The sequence below is a fragment of the Aquarana catesbeiana genome, linkage group LG01 (assembly GCF_042186555.1).
Source record: "Aquarana catesbeiana isolate 2022-GZ linkage group LG01, ASM4218655v1, whole genome shotgun sequence".
NCBI classification, from domain to species: domain Eukaryota; kingdom Metazoa; phylum Chordata; class Amphibia; order Anura; family Ranidae; genus Aquarana; species Aquarana catesbeiana.
In genome coordinates, this window is record NC_133324.1 from 295,491,885 (window position 1) to 295,505,086 (window position 13,202).

General features: G+C 46.6%; 2 protein-coding genes across 3 annotated transcripts in view; both read left to right on the top strand.

Annotated features, from left to right (window-relative positions):
* LOC141143484 (uncharacterized) overlaps positions 1 to 647 on the top strand; it is a 3,021-nt gene extending 2,374 nt beyond the window's left edge. For both annotated transcript variants that reach the window (XM_073629332.1, XM_073629333.1), the window contains one exon: positions 1 to 647. This exon is cut by the window's left edge. In XM_073629332.1, coding sequence (XP_073485433.1) covers positions 1 to 62 — 62 coding nt within the window. In that variant the 3' untranslated portion in view covers positions 63 to 647.
* Positions 1 to 13,202, top strand: part of SCARF2 (scavenger receptor class F member 2) — a 334,216-nt gene that overhangs the window by 212,750 nt on the left and 108,264 nt on the right. The gene's annotated exons all lie outside the window — the stretch shown is intronic.

The following is a 13,202-nucleotide window of genomic DNA, read 5'->3' on the forward strand; positions in this document are numbered from 1 at the left end:
AGGCTACAGGGAAGGCTGCAGGGCAGCGTGGAGGAAAGGCTGCAGGGAAGAGAAGAAAATGATGACCTGGGTTCAGTCTGGTCTGACAGAAGACGCAGGCTGTTGTAGGACCACAGTCTGGGGACATCTAGATCATCTGCTGGTGCTGTTGATCTCTGGGATTCTTGGACCAGATTGTGCTCCCTCTTATATGGACTCCTCAAGATCCCAATTTTCTGGTACACCGACTTTTTCCAGCGTTGACTTCCTCTTTATTTTATTTTGACCATGAATAAATGGATATTTTTTGAGTTTAGCAAAAGACTTTATGTGTTTTCTTTGAAATCATTGATTTTACACACAATGTTAAATTAACAAGGGACAACAATCTCATTGAGTTTGAAAAAAAACACACCAAAAATACATTACTAATGTTAATAATGTTCAAGTGGTAAGTCTTGAAAATCCAAAAAATTACGTAACCAAAAACGGTGCTTTGGGTTAACTTTATCTAAAAACTAAAAAATAAACACTATAAAAAAAAAAAAAAATAAGAATGGGTTCTTTGTGTTAACTTTACAAACCTAAAAAAAATAAAAAAAATAAAAAATAAAAAATAAAAAGGGGAAAAAGTATTATTAGTATGGAAACATTGTTTTAAAAAGGCATACTATATCATTCATGAGATCAAAGAGAAAAAGAATCCAGAAATCAGTTTGGGAGAACTCTGATTATGAACAGCAAAACACCTTCGTTCTTTAGAGCCTTCGTAAAGAAGAAATAAAATGCGCTGCATTGAACGATCACAGATTTTGCAGCGTGATGAATGTGCTACCTACAATACGAACACTAGTTTTACTAGACCGAGTGCTTCCGTTTAGTTTTTGCTTATGAGCATGCGTCGTTTTTTTGTCCGTCGGACTAGCATACAGACGAGCGGACTTCGGGGTCCGTCGTACTTACGACGTAAAGATTTGAAGCATGCTTCAAATCTAAAGTCCGTCGGATTTGAGGCTAAAAAAGTCCGTTGAAAGTCCGGAGAAGCCCACACACGATCGGATTACCAGCCACCTTTAGTCCGTCAGCGTCCGTTGGACTTTTGTAGACGAAAAGTCCGACCGTGTGTACGCGGCATTAGACTTACCATCAGAAATAGACCTGGAAGTGTGGACTTACCATATGAAATGGACCTGAAAGTGTGCCTTGGTCTAATGGCTGGTATGCCAAAATAAGGGGGCAAAAACATTCAGGTAGGGGTATAATATTTATTGGTTTTCAGTTATTCATTGAGCCAATTTTGAAAATGCCTGTACCATCTCTACTTGAGGATTGGGGATATACCGGGCGAAGCAGGCTGATTTCCACCTGCCTAATCTTTTGATGACGTGGTCTGGGACCCCATGGCGGGATGCTGCGGAGGCTGCTCCGATACGAAAGGAGTGTCCGGAATACTGACTGGGGTTAAGGTGAAGATTGCGGAGAAGTATCCTTATGTGTTTCACAAACTGACAGGCACTTAAAGGTTTAACTGGGAATGGTAGAAGAGGACAGGTATCCGGTTGTTCAGGCAGGAGTGACAGGAGACGGTTAAGTACGGTGACTGGACACCAGCTGTTATTAGTTTTGTAGAGGTGAATGTCTACTCCAGAGCCTGTTTGCTGGGTTTTAGAAACCTCGAGGTGAAGGATAAAATGGTCTTGGTAGCGAAGCAAGTGCCGTCTGCATAGTACTTGGTCTGTGGGGTTGTTACAGGTGAACTCGCCAGGTCGCAAGAACCCATAGTAAGCCAAATATATGGCTGCTTGTAGGACCGTGCTGGGGAGCAGACCGAATGGAGAAGTAGCCAGAATAGTTGACATCTCCCTGAAGATGGGCCCCATGATGGGTAAGCGCTTGATGCTGATCACTGGTTGTTGTTTCTGAATGCCCCTAAGGATGGCTCGTATAGCGTGTGATGAGAACAGTGAAGATTTTGTGGGGTCTTCAAGAGTCAAGAAATGTTGTATGCCGGCTAGATATAGCCGAATGGTATTGTAAGATAAGGCCAGCTGAGTATGGCAGTATGAAGTGAAGGCCAGTACCTGTTTGACATCTGTTGGTCCTTTACAGCAGGATGTGAGGAATTTATTGAATGCCCTCCAAGCTGTCTGGTAGGCTTTGAGTGTGTTATGAGAGAGTGAGTGATTTATGAGCTGCGTTGCTCCTTGTAAATGTTGAGCTAGTCCAGGGTCAGCTGTGACCAGACGGGGATAGGGGCCGACACTGGATCGGCTGCGGGAACCTGTTTGAAAAAGGAGGTGTAGTTAAAATGTGACAGTGCATCAGCAGCTAAATTGTATCTGCCTGGAATAAATGCACAGTGAATGTTAAACTGATGCTGTAAGGACAGTTGTACCAATCTGCGCAGGAAGGACATGACTGCTAGGGACTTGGACCTGCCTTTGTTGATGATGTCTGCCGTGGCCTGATTGTCAGTGGTGAAGACCACGGTTTGCCCTGTCCAATGGTGACCCCAGAGTTGTGCAGCTGCCACTATGGAATAGAGTTCGAAGAGGGAAGATGTTCGGGTAAAGCCGGGTATCAACAGTATCTGTTGAGGCCAGGGTCCTGAAAACCATTGGTGGCCAAAAATTGCCGCGAAACCTGTGGAAGCTGCAGCGTCTGTCACCACCTGAGGTGAAAGGGCCGACACCATGGGTATAAATAGGGATATGCCATTCCAGGCGGACAGGAGTTCCTCCCACATAGATAGGTCCGCTATTGCTGCGGAGTCTAGATTCAGGATCTGATCGGGGTCTTGTGTTTCTGACAGGAATCTCAGCAGACGTGACACGAAGGTGCGGCCTTGTGGAATAATTCGCATGGCGAAATTAAGCATTCCCAGGAGAGATTGCAACTGCTTTTTGGTACACCCTTTGGTGTGGGTGAATTTGTGAAGGACCGCCCTGATGCGGGTTAGTTTGTCGAGGGGGAGACTGGCTTGCATAGTGCAGGTGTCTAAGTTGACTCCGAGAAAGGTGATGTTGTGTGCTGGGCCGTCGACTTTGTGCTCGGCGATGGGAACATTGAGATTCCCGAATACTACTCTGAGTTTGTCGAGGTCTCCTGGGGGCTTGCTGGGAGGTTCTATTAGTAGGAAGTCGTCCAGGTAATGGATGACTTCTTGGCACTGAGCCTTGTGTACCAGTATCCAAGCGAGGGATTGAGCGAATGTGTCGAAGAGCCAAGGGCTACTCTTTGAACCAAACGTTAGTTTTGTGGCAAAATAATATGCCTCCTTCCACTTGATGCCGTGCCAGCACCAAAGGGATGGATGTATAGGCAGGAGCTTGAAGGCATCCGAGATGTCGGCTTTGGAAAGCCAGGCACCTGTACCTGCTTTGATGACTGCTTGGATTGCCATGTCCACGGAGGAATATTTTAGGGAGAATTCTTCGGAGGGGATCAGGGAATTGAGACTGGGGATGTGGGAAGAATGAGGCGCAGACAGGTCGTACACCAAACGTAATTTTTTTGTGAATTTGCCCTTGACAAGCCCAATAGGGCTGACTCTCCAAGTGCTGAAAGGGGGCTGAGTGAAGGGGCCTATGACGTACTCTCGGTCTACTTCTGCTTGTAAGAGCCGATCTATGGCTTGTTCGTCAATGGCCGCTGAACGAAGATTCCCACATTCGTAAGTACTGTGGGGTAGTGAAATGAGGCCGGTGTGAAAGCCTACTGTGAAGCCCTGGATAAGGTAGGTGGCCAGGGAGGGGGTGGGATGTGAGGTGAGGTAGAGTCCTAGCCATAAGACGTTGATCCGGCTTAGTCATGCCCTCTTCTGTTGTTTGACTTCACACAGGTTTCTTGGGTGCGCTCTTTGGCATAAGGTGCAGATGTGGAGTAGGCGGCACTGACTGAAGTTGCAGGACCCGTAATTGTAATTATTGCAGATGGCTGCCCCTCCCACGGTTCGGACTGGGCGTCCAAATTTGTCCACCTGAGGCGTTTGTTCAGGGGCCGACTGATCCTGAAGTGCACCGGAGGTAGAGGGAAATTCGAAGGGACGTCTGGTTGTTGCATTGGCGCACCAGGTGGCAGTGTGGGTGGAGGACTGGCAAATTGCACACAGGGGTGAGTGTAAGCCGGCAAAATGACGGCAGAACAGCTCTGTGTCCATGAGACTCCAATTTGTTGATGTTTGGAACTGTGTGAGTCTGGCAGCAGCCTTTGCGGAAAAGGAACGGTGGTAGTCGTAAAAGGAAAATCCTCCATACTTGTAGCCCAAGTCTACTACCGTATGGAGGTATAAGTCCAGCTCTTCCCTTCTGCTGGGGGCGGCTGAGCATAGGACGTCTCTCAGCATGCCAAAGGCCAGGGTGAATTCTGGGACGGATAACTTGCGGTTCAGTCTGGGGTCTTTGGCTTTAAGGACCACCGATATGTCACCCCAGGAGTAGGCCTTATTTTCTGCCAGATCGTGCACAGAAATAAGGAGAGAGGCCAGGTTGACGTCCCTGCCGTCCAAAATGTCCTTCCTGATGCTGGTTGGAACCAAATGGGAGGGGTAGACAATGGGGCTCCAGCCTGAGGTACCTGCAGGAAGGGGTGTTAAGGTTTGGGTTGCGGTTGGGTCGGGGATAGCCGCGGCCGGTCGTGCCTCCAGGAGTGCCACCCTGGTTTGTACGTCTGTGACCGAGGTAGACAGGGACGACACCATCGTGTGAAGTTGTGAGATGGCTGAAGATATTGACTGGAGGGATGCCTGCTGGGTACTGGGTCCTGCTGCTGGTGGGGGAAAGAGGAGTTTGAACAGCTCGCCTTTCCTCGCTGTGGCGGGGAAGGGCACACCTCTGCGTCTTAGCTCTGCCGTCAGTTTGGGGATAGTCCATCCCCTGAGGGACTGCACGCTGCCGCTCTCTGAGACCGGGGAAGGTGACAGAGGGGCCGTGAAGTCTTCGCTGCCGGCCTGTGACATGGTTGATCTGGTGAGAATATCCTGTCTTTGAGCTCTTATTTTTGGTTGACTGTAACCTATTGGGGGTGACATAAATTTCAAGTTTTTTCTTTGATTCCCTGAGTCATACTTACCCGACTTATTTTCTCTTTTTTTTTTTTTACCTGGGGGGATATCGTCCAACCTGGTGCAGGGTGGACCTACTGAACTTTGACTGACCTGGAGGAAAATGAAAGGTGATAGTTCGTGAAGGGTTTGCTGACTAACTTGAAGCAATGACTTATATGGTGCTTACAATCTTGTGACAATGAAATGATTTGAAATGTTTGCCTTGATTATGAAATGAGTGAACTCCATGACAGAGGTCCGGCTTGGTCGTGTCGTGACTGATCCGACCGTGAACCGGGCTCTGGAGCATGTACTGAAATGAGGCAACTGAAAAACATTGGTGCACACCGGGACGAATCGGTGCATGTTTGATGCATCTGGATTCGAATCGGAGCGCAGTAAGAAACGAAATGAGAGAAATGTTTACCTTGACCGAGGCTCGAATTGGTTGTGCCGCTTTTGCGACTGGCAACGCACCGAGCTCTGGTATAGGTATGGATACGGCCGAAACAACTGAGGCATTCCGTGACGAATCGGTGCATCTCGGATGCGACTGGTTTCGAAACGGTGATGCGCTGTGGGAGTGAAATGATAGCAATTCCATGACAGAGGTGCGGATCGGTCGCCCGATATCTGCGACTAGCTATGATCCAGACTCTGGAGCATGTTTCAGAAATGAGGCCGAGCCCTGGGGCACGCCGTAACGAATCGGTGCATGGGGGATGCGACTGGATTCGAAGCGGAGCGCGGTAAGTGCAGGTGTAACATATTGTTTGCCATGACAGAGGCGCGAATCGGTCGTTCTGCTGTAGCAACTGACTATGAATCGGACTCTGGAGCATGTACTGAAATGTGGCTGATACCTGGGGCACGCCGAGACGAATCGGTGCATTTCCATGCGACTGAATTCGTATCGGAGCGTGACACGTGGAAATGATAACCATGACAGAGGTACGAATCGATGAGTCATAACGACTGATAATGACGTGACTCTGGAGCATGTACTGAAATGAGGCCGTAACTACTGGGGCACACCGGAGCGAATCGGTGCATCTTTTAGGTGTGACTGGATTCGGATCGGAGCGCGGTACGTGACTGAAATGAGAAATGATTTGAAATGGTTTGAAATGTTAGAAATGTATTTAGAAATGTTTCAGAAATGAGAAATGATTGGTATCGAACTGACGTGGTTCGAAAAGATTTATGCATTTACGAATCGCTGGCTGTCTACTGACACATGTTTAACAATTAAGACCTGTTTGAAATGAAGCGACGCCTGCGTCGCTGTGGTTTCCTCAGATAACGCGAAATGGTAACATGACGACAGTGCGAGTAATACACATGCGGTTACGTTCGTGAAATTTGCGAGTGATTCGTAATTCTGATATCACGGTTTAGTGACATGACATAACGTACGTAAAAACAAAAATCCGAGGGGACCCTACCTGCGACAGCCCAGCCAGACGCGTGGTGCGAACGAATCGGTAAACGTGGACTTCAAAACTCTCGGGCACGGAGATCACGAATGCGGGAACTTGTGAGCCAAGTATTTGCGAACGCTGAAATCGGAATAGTCGGCCTAGTGATGTATATCGCGCACAGGAAACCGACAAGCACCACAGGTGAGTGGGCTGGTTAAATACCCCCCGGGCTCCTCCCATAAATTCAGGCCACCATACTGGCCTTCCTACATATATATATATATATATATATATATATACATTTTTTTGGAACTTTGTAACTCTAGCTAAGACCTTACTGTTAAATAGAACAGGGGGAGGGTTGAACCCCGTCAGGTATTTTGTTATATGTGTCTTGTTGAGGAGAATGTGAGTGGACATCTCTCCAAAGTGAAGAGGATTCCCCTCTTATTGTGGGTAATGCATGGCTCGCCCACCCACCAATATACATATACACTAGACCTAAACACACCTGTGCTCCAGTGTACTACAACAATTAGGTGTGTATCCTTTGTGCATTCTGGTGTGCTGTGTTGTCAGAAATTATATTAGTGTCTTTTTTTTATCTGTTGAGGAACGCTGAGAGCCCATTCAAACTGAATGGACTGTTGTGACACAACTTGCCTCAACGCACAAAAAATGCTTTTGTTAAAGAATGAATACCAGTATGGACTATAGCAGCCGCTAACAATAATCGCGAGTGAACCTGGCAGGCTGGTTGTACCCAAGTTAATCAAGCTCCTGCTGAACCGCCCAAGATTCAAACTGTCTATGGCTGGACTTAGACAGTTGTCACCTAAACTGGATACTCTTATGCCCTGTACACACGGTCGGATTTTCCGACGGAAAATGTGTGATAGGACCTTGTTGTCGGAAATTCCGACCATGTATGGGCTCCATCACACATTTTCCATCGGAATTTCCGACACACAAAGTTTGAGAGCTTGCTATAAAATTTTCCAGCAACTAAATCCGTTGTCGGAAATTCTGATCGTGTGTACACAAATCCGACGCACAAAGTGCCACGCATGCTCAGAATAAATTAAGAGACGAAAGCTATTGGCTACTGCCCCGTTTATAGTCCCGACGTACGTGTTTTACGTCACCACGTTCACAACGATCGGATTTTCCGTCAACTTTGTGTGACCGTGTGTATGCAAGACAAGTTTGAGCCAACATCCGTCGGAAAAAATCCATGGATTTTGTTGTCGGAATGTCCGATCAATGTCCAACCGTGTGTACAGGGCATTAGTATTCCTCACACTTAAAGCACCTTTTTTGGCCACCAAACTGTTCTTTGGTAAATTCCTATAAACTTCAGGTCAGATCTAGTATCCTTGTTTTCCTTCAAAGCTGTGTGCACTCCCAAGAAAATTGCAAGGCGCGCACCTAAGAGTGTAAAGTGCTCATCCAAATTTATCCTTCCTTCTTCATATTTTCCAATTTAATTTGGACCTCCTGAAGCAAAGAAGTGTCTAATGCATAATATTCTGTTGCGTTCACATGAATGGCTCGTGCAATGCTCATAACATAATGTTTTCCTAATACGTCACATTATAGAACACGGATCATTCAGCCCCTCAGTCTTTTCAAAAGTTCTTGGTTTTTGACTGCCTGCAGAATTTTTGTTTATGGGACACGCGTGGAGAAGATTTTAAGCAACGTATGAATTTATTATCAGTTTGTGCATTTGATGAGTGCTGTGATCTATGACATTTAACTTAGAAGAAAATGAGATCTTGGTTTTGCTTTGAAAAGAAAATGTCATCTTGATACCAACTATGAAACATGTGATGCCTCTCCAAGATTCAGCTGTTTCTGCTGTTTTCTTATTATTTTCGCTGCGCTTCAAAGCCACGCTGAGTACCTCATGAGGACTTTGATATTAAAAATCACTTGCTTTAAAGCTTTGTATGTCTCTTGTGGGCTATAGTATGGTTACCATGAGGAGATCCAGATTTGTAATCCTAATTAAAATAGTGTTCTTAGTGAATTCCAAATAAAAGCGTAACCTTTTGACCATTCTTCCTTTACTGTTAAGTAGTATTTGACCACTTTGAATATAATAAATGTATACCATAGCTTCTATAGAGGGGTTTTTGTAACTCATAGTCCATTGTGAATAGGTATATACCATAAGCAGAGCACTATCCTCACAAACATACTCATGAATTTTCATTTTGGGGTTTAATACATTTTTCTGTTGGTGTTTATGCAAATGATATGACTGCCCTCACTGTTGTTCCTGTTCTCTTAAGCTTGGTTTAGTTGGAGGGAAGCGACAGTGCGTACAAATTACCTTCCTTGGATGTTTAATTGACAGCTACAACAACAATTCCTGTGAACAGTAGTAGCACCTGGCTTGACATAGCCCTTGCCATGTTCCTTGGTTTACCCAATTCTAACCCTTTCAATTTTCAAAGGATGGAGGAGCTGGTCTTTCACTCAATAGTGCTAAAATCTTGGAGGGCGGGACATCATATCAGGTGTCCTGAGGAATGAATACCAATGTAAAAGGCCACTGTAAAATGACCAACTCAGTAGCTATGTTTTAGTTCTGTCTCCCCATCAGCAGGTGTTCCGTCAGAATTGGCGACCCGTCAGATTAGGTAACGGAAGTGACGTTCCGTGAGCTTTGCATGCGTCCATCACTACCAGGTTTGCTCATCTGACAGAACACCTGCAGTCAGAAGAAGTGGCAGAGGACAACTTAGTACACCCAGCTACGTCTTGAATTTAACAGTCATTTTAGCAATAAAGTGAGCGTATATAAATAAATATAGTATATTGACATCTGTGATGCTGTTTGGATGTTACATTTTGAAAGAAGCTGTACACCAGCACTGCAGAAGGTGGCAGAGGCCATGTTGGTACATCCCACACCGTTTAGCACTAAACCATTAGGCTTTCAAAATTTAACATCCAAACAGCATCACAGATGTCAATGCATTTTTTAGAAAATTTCTTTATTTGATATAGGCCGCTCTGTGCAGAAGGGAAAGAATCCTTTCCTTCCATAGCCACTTTGTAGATGTGAGATAAAGTAGTCTCATAGAAAACTCTTCTATTTTATGTTTATACCACAGTGCCAGATTTCATTAACAGATGGCCCTGGAAAAGTCAGTACACTGAAAGATCTTAAACAATCGGTATTTTACCATTCCATTTTTGTAGGGCTTCAAAGGAAAACGAATGTCATCAGTGGTGTGGCATGTGGTCCTTTTAGCAATACTAGCAGCTGTCTTCTATTAAAGTCTGGATTTTATCTCTTACCCATACACAGCATATTTGGGGTGATTTACTAAAACTGGAGAGTGCAAAATCTGTTGCGGCTGTGCATGGTAGCCAATCAGCTTTTAACTTCAGCTTGTTCAATTAAGCTTTGGCTTAAAAAAAACCCTGAAGCTGATTGGTTTCTATGCAGAGCTGCACCAGATTTTGCACTCTCTACTTTTAGTAAAACTCCATTGTGTCATAAAAATGTTCCTAGCATAAAATCATGATGTTTTTTGCACTCGAGGAGCTGCAGGTAGTGCGTATAGACGACCATAAAACAGAATGGCTGCATGCAGCATCAGTATTCCGGTGAATGCCTATACTGTTTTTTTCCCTTTCCTCCCTTTCTTTAACCATTCCTTTCTTTTCCCCTTCCTTTTCTTCTCTCCTCCTATTTTAGCTTTGTCCCTCCCTTCCTCCCTACCCTTTCCCCCCTTTCCTTCTCTTCCCCTTACTAGTGTTTCAGCTTTTTCATGCTTTATCCTTATACATTGTATATTATGCACCATAGAAATATAGTCCTGTTGTATACACTGCATGTTATACAAAGTTTGCTAAGTCTCACCATGTTTTGTTTACATAGTATATTATACATAGGAAGAAGATAAGTCCCAATGTGTTCTGCATACATAGCATGTCACACATTGGAGGACTATCATGTTTATATTTTATATACCAAAGGACTACAAGTCCCAGTATGTACTGTATATTATATACAAGGGGAGGGACCACAAGACTGAGTTTGCCCTGTATACACTGTATATCATTCACCACTGGACTTAAAATCCCAGCATGACCAATATACATTGTATATTATAGATAAGAAGGCTACAAGTCCCAACATGTTATATAAGCAGTGTATATTATACCCCTCATGGCTTTTTGATTGATTTTTCTTATAGTAATGAAACCTCAACATATGTTTTATCTAAGTGATTTTAAACTGTCTGTAATAAGTCTTTTCTTTAGTAGGTATTTTGGCTTTACCTCTTATTATACTCATCTGAACGCCAATGCTATTTTGCATTTGTGTTTACTAATGTGTGGGCATATGAATCTAGAGATTACATCGTACGTACCTGTGTGGGTAAACGCCAGTACATAAAAATATTGGCATACTGTATATATACAGTATGTGAGTATACACATACAGCCATTCACCTCTATAGGCAGCTGTATGCGCAGCCTGCCTCCCCAACCTTGGGAAACTGCCAGATTGTTATGCCAGACCCTATTTGAGCTTCCATGGTCCATGCCATTGAAGCGTAAATGTCACCCAATAGTAATTACACTGTGTATATTTACGTCTTTTTTTTACCTGCTCCTCCTTACCTCTACAATTAAGACCAGTTTTGGGGCATAAGCTGCATGAGGACCCAGGCAGAGATTCTCTGTTCATGTTCTCTAGATGAATAAGGTTACCCACGTTTTTTTTTTTTTTACGCAGTGCAGTAATTTTTTTCCTTCGGATTTGTGTATGTGAGCATAGAACAAGTTCCTTCTGGTGCTCAGTACTCAATCTTTCATAAGAGTGACCCAATTCAAGGCTTAGGAGTAGCGTGCCCTACAATTATGCCAAAAAAATAACAGCCAAGAACAAAAGACAGACTAAAAATTGTAGTGTCCCCTTGTCAGTAGCACATTGGTGGCTGGGGAGAAACACCTTCTTACATTAGTAGCCAGCAGGGCTTTTTTTCTCAGAGAATAGGTGCTGGAATCCACCCTCCCCAGTCAACTCCCTGCCCCCACCCCCACCCCCTCCCGCCCCCAATCTCGCTGTTCCTCGAGGAAGAGAAGTAAAGTCATACCAAATAAAGGGTGTGGTCAAGGCTCAGAACTGAGTTTCGCACACAATCCAAGGTTCAGGAAGGTGTGACACACAGAGTACTGAACTCAGGAGTGCATAACACACAGAAGTACATATTGTGCAGTGCTGAGGAGAGTGTATCACACATTGTGCAGAAAAAAATTAGCATTCCCATCCACAGCTCACCTTCTCTCCTCCCCTTCCATAGCTAGCTCACCCTCTCCTCTCCGTCCACAGCTCCCCCTCTCCTCCCCGTCCACAGCTCACCCTCTCCTCACCATCCACAGCTCACCCTCTCCTCTCTGTCCACAGCTCACCCTCTCCTCCCCGTCCACAGCTCACCCTCTCCTCTCCCTCCACAGCTCACCCTCTCCTCCCTGTCCACAGCTCACCCTCTCCTCCCTGTCCACAGCTCACCCTCTCCTCTCCGTCCACAGCTCACCCTCTCCTCCCCGTAAACAGCTCACCCTCTCCTCTCTGTCCACATCTCACTCTCTCCTCCCCGTAAACAGCTCACCCTCTCCTCTCTGTCCACAGCTCACTCTCTCCTCTCTGTCCACAGCTCACTCTCTCCTCCCCGTCCACAGCTCACCCTCTCCTCGTCCACAGCTCACCCTCTCCTCCCCGTCCACAGCTCACCCTCTCATCCCCGTCCACAGCTCACCCTCTCCTCACCATCCACAGCTCACCCTCTCCTCTCTGTCCACAGCTCACCCTCTCCTCCCCGTCCACAGCTCACCCTCTCCTCTCCCTCCACAGCTCACCCTCTCCTCCCTGTCCACAGCTCACCCTCTCCTCTCCATCCCTAGCTCACCCTCTCCTCCTCGTAAACAGCTCACCCTCTCCTCTCTGTCCACAGCTCACTCTCTCCTCCCCGTAAACAGCTCACCCTCTCCTCCCCATCCACAGCTCACCCTCTCCTCTCCGTCGACAGCTCACCATCTCCTCTCTGTCCACAGCTCACATTCTCCTACCCGTCCACAGCTCACCCTCTCCTCACCGTCCACAGCTCACCCTCTCCTCTCCGTCCACAGATCACCCTCTCCTCCCCGTCCACAGCTCACCCTCTCCTATCCGTGCACAGCTCCCCCTCTCCTCCCCGTCCACAGCTCACCCTCTCCTCACCATCCACAGCTCACCCTCTCCTCTCTGTCCACGGCTCACCCTCTCCTCCCCGTCCACAGCTCACCCTCTCCCTCCACAGCTCACCCTCTCCTCCCTGTCCACAGCTCACCCTCTCCTCCCTGTCCACAGCTCACCCTCTCCTCTCCGTCCCCAGCTCACCCTCTCCTCCCCGTAAACAGCTCACCCTCTCCTCTCTGTCCACAGCTCACTCTCTCCTCCCCGTAAACAGCTCACCCTCTCTTCTCTGTCCACAGCTCACTCTCTCCTCTCTGTCCACAGCTCACTCTCTCCTCCCCGTCCACAGCTCACCCTCTCCTCGTCCACAGCTCACCCTCTCCTCCCCGTCCACAGCTCACCCTCTCATCCCCGTCCACAGCTCACCCTCTCCTCCCCGTCCACAGCTCACCCTCTCCTTCCCATCCACAGCGCACCCTCTCCTCTCTGTCCACAGCTTACCCTCTATCAACATGTCAGCTCTGCACCCCATCCACAGATTGTCTCTCTGCCCCTC